The 3,746-nt window shown below is 43.7% G+C and overlaps 1 protein-coding gene across 1 annotated transcript; it reads right to left on the bottom strand.

The window, feature by feature from the left end:
• Positions 1-2,244: 2,244 nt before the first annotated feature.
• Positions 2,245-3,746, bottom strand: LOC129424423 (C-type mannose receptor 2-like). The gene is made up of 3 exons (XM_073871710.1): positions 3,482-3,746; positions 2,972-3,340; positions 2,245-2,679 (listed from the first exon to the last, which is right to left on the bottom strand). Exons 1-3 carry the CDS (start codon positions 3,600-3,602, stop codon positions 2,267-2,269), a joined length of 903 nt encoding a protein of 300 aa, XP_073727811.1. The 5' UTR covers positions 3,603-3,746; the 3' UTR covers positions 2,245-2,266.

Consider the following 3,746-nt stretch of genomic DNA (forward strand, 5'->3'; position numbering starts at 1 on the left):
CAGATCACAAGAATCTTGAGTACATCCGTTCTGCCAAACGCCTCAATCCACGTCAAGCTCGCTGGTCATTATTCTTCACCCGGTTCAATTTTTCCATTACTTACCGCCCCGGATCCAAAAACATTAAAGCTGATGCCCTATCTCGCCAGTCAGATGAACCCACCATAACCAACCCATCAGAGAACATTCTTCCGGTCACTCTACTTGTCGCTCCGGTACAATGGGACATCATAACAGAACTCACTCAATATAACACTCAAAATCCACCCCCTTCTACATGTCCTCCCAACAAAACATATGTACCAGAATCATTACGACAAAAGCTCCTCCAAAACACTCACGCTAACCCCAGTTCCGGACACCCAGGCATTACAGCCACCATTCACATCCTGAATGAACGATTCTGGTGGCCTACCCTATCTGCAGATACTACTACCTTCATCAATCAGTGCACTGTTTGCAACACATCAAAAGTTCCACGTCAACTACCAGCAGGTCTGCTCCAACCTTTACCCATCCCTCACCGCCCTTGGTCTCATATCGCTGTGGATTTCATCACTGATCTGCCCAAATCCCAAGGAAATACAGTTATACTCACCGTCGTTGATCGTTTCTCCAAAGGATGCCGTCTGATTCCTCTACCTAAACTCCCCAGTGCATTGGAAACTGCCATAAGTCTCTGTGAAAACGTCTTTCGCTTCTATGGTCTTCCTGAAGATATTGTGTCCGATAGAGGTCCTCAGTTCATTTCCCGAGTCTGGTCAGCATTCTTTAAACAACTAAACGTGAATATCAGTCTCACTTCAGGTTACCATCCACAATCTAACGGACAAACGGAGCGGCTTAATCAGGAAATTATCCGCTTCCTACGCTCATACTGCCAACAGAACCAGACCGATTGGAGCAAATATCTCTTATGGGCCGAATATGCTCAGAATTCCCTCCAGAAACCTGCCACGGGCATAACCCCATTCAAGTGTATTCTTGGATTTCAACCTCCAATGTTTCCATGGCCAGATGAACCCTCTGATGTTGCTGTTGTGAATGAATGGTGTCAGCGTAGTGAGGAGGTTTGGGAGAGAGCTCACACTCATCTACAACGTGCCGTCAGAAGACAGGCTCTCCAAGCCAACCGGCACCGTCGTTCCAACCCAATCTACATTCCTGGACAGTGGGTGTGGCTCTCAACCAGGGATATTCGTCTCCGACTCCCCTGCAAGAAGCTCAGTCCCAGGTATGTTGGTCCTTTCAAAATTCTCAGACAAATTACTCCTGTTTCATTTCGATTAGAACTCCCTGCTAATTATCGTATCTCTCCCACTTTTCATGTCTCTCTGCTGAAACCCGCTGCCGACCCGGGAGGATCGGAGGAGGCAACTGAGACACAGGCCCCTCAACCCTTGATCATCGACGGCGAGGAGGCATACCTGGTTCGTGAGTTGCTTGACTCCAGACGCCGGGGAAGTATGCTTCAGTATCTAGTTGATTGGGAGGGGTATGGTCCGGAAGAACGATCCTGGGTCAATGCGAGCGATATTCTTGATCCCACTCTCACGGAGGAGTTCCACAGATCGCATCCGGGAAAACCAGCCCCTCGCCCCCGTGGAAGACCCCGGCGTCAAGGGCCTCCTCGCGTCAGGAGCCGCTCCCAGGGGGGGGGCTCTGTTATGAATGAAGGCGCTTCTTCACATCCTCCCGGCCGTCAGAGGGCGCCTTCACCAGAGTGTTAGTAATTTTCCCTTTTCACTACATTTCCCATAATACCTCTTACCTGGGACTGATCACGCCACCAGCTGCAGTCTATTATGAACTGGCTTTATAAACCCATGTTACACAAGGAACGGTGCGAAGTCTTGTATTGCCCCGGTGTACATTTCTGAGCGTTTGTTGAACATTATTCGGATTGCTATTTCTGTTGTGACGTTGCCTGTTATTGGATTACTGAGTGTTTGCTACCTGCCTGTTTACTTTGCCTGTTTTCTGGATTACCGATTGTTATCTGCCTGCCACTGACCCTTGCCTGTCTTAAGGATTATTGATTGTTATCTGCCTGCCTCGACCCAGCCTGTCCACCACTCTGATTCTGGTTTGCCCCATTGTATTATATTTGTGAGATTAATAAAACTGCGAATGGATCCTCCGTCTCATGCCTCTTCGTTACAGTCATGATGTTCACCAAAAAAGAAATATAAAAGAGAGAAAATCTTAACATAGAAAGATAACTATGTTTACTATACCACTTATATTAAATAGTCAACTGTTTATTTTATCTCATTACATAAAAATTGGTGATCTTACCACTGTAACAGAAGAAAGGCAAACTATCAAAGCAGCTCTCATCTGTCCACTGGCCAAAAGATTGTAAAGACACAGCAGTGCAGTGTTGACCTCCTGACAGTCCTGGGACATTTAAACCATTATCTGGTTGTGCATAAGCATATGAAGTGTACGGCAGCCAGTATGTAAAGGAAGAGTTGCTCTGATCTGACCACAGTCTGTTTCTGGACAGACCAATCCATGCATAATAAACAGAAGATTTAATATTCAGTATCTCTTGACGCTCTGTTTCACTTCTCACGCTGGCCAGATCTGTGTAAAACTCTCTGCAGTATCTCTGAGCTTCACTCCAGGTCCTTACCTCATATACCAAAACATAATTCTGAGAGGCGTTTTCAAAACCTGAAAAAGATTGAAATGTAATGTATTTAAATCAGTCGATCCATTTGTTCTTTTGTCTTGCCATCTTTAATATTTTGGCTTTTTTTGTTTGTCTTTTACTTCCTCCAGATTTAGTTTTAATAAGTACTGTACAGAATATGATATGCTTATAAATAAATGGCTAATGTCATGTACTGTATTTAACACAGACTGAAATGTGTTACCATCATAGCATGTAAATGTGAAATGTCAGATTTAAGTGTGCCAATGATTTTAAAATCTTTCATGATTGAAAAAAAACTTAATGTCTCACCTTCGTAACAAACAAATGGGTAATAATTGTCACACGAACGATCAGCCCAGTTTCCATCAATACCCAAAAGAACACACAGCTCATCCCCTACATAGTTGTTTGGTTCATGAAACCAATTTCTGAAGTCTTTCTCTCCTTCCTGATAGAAATCATTGTTTTCCAGTGACCATCTCCAGCTGTTCACATCATCATACAGTCCAATCCACGCTGATCCTCTATAACTCCCATTAACTGTGTCCATCAGACTGTTCATTTCATCCATGTTATCAATGGTGGCAAGATCAGTGTAATTCTCTCTGCAGTATCTCTGAGCTTCAGTCCAGCTCATAGACTCAGATATAAAGTGATACTGACGGGGTGTTGCTAAATCTGTCAGTGGAACAACAATGTAAAGTTTTATCATTACAGTAATGCCTTCTAGTTGAATATCACAAGAATATAGATAACTTTCCACCTACTGATTATCAGATAAGTTAGGTAAGGTAAGTCCAAACATTATACTGTACTCACCACTGTAGCAAAGGAAAGGTAACGAATAATCACAGTTTTCATCTGTCCATTCCCCAGAGTCAGTAAATGATACAGCAGTGCAGTATTCAATGCCTCCAGCATTATCTGGCTGTCCTGACATCCAATTACTAAACGTAGAGTTACTCTCATCAGACCAAGATCTGGTTCTGTACAGACCAATCCAAATAACAGAACCATAATGAACTAATGAAAGAACCCTGAAGTTTTCAATGTCATTCCTGATACTGACAAGGTCTGTGTGATG

This window comes from Misgurnus anguillicaudatus, chromosome 9 (genome assembly GCF_027580225.2).
Source record: "Misgurnus anguillicaudatus chromosome 9, ASM2758022v2, whole genome shotgun sequence".
Lineage (NCBI taxonomy): Eukaryota > Metazoa > Chordata > Actinopteri > Cypriniformes > Cobitidae > Misgurnus > Misgurnus anguillicaudatus.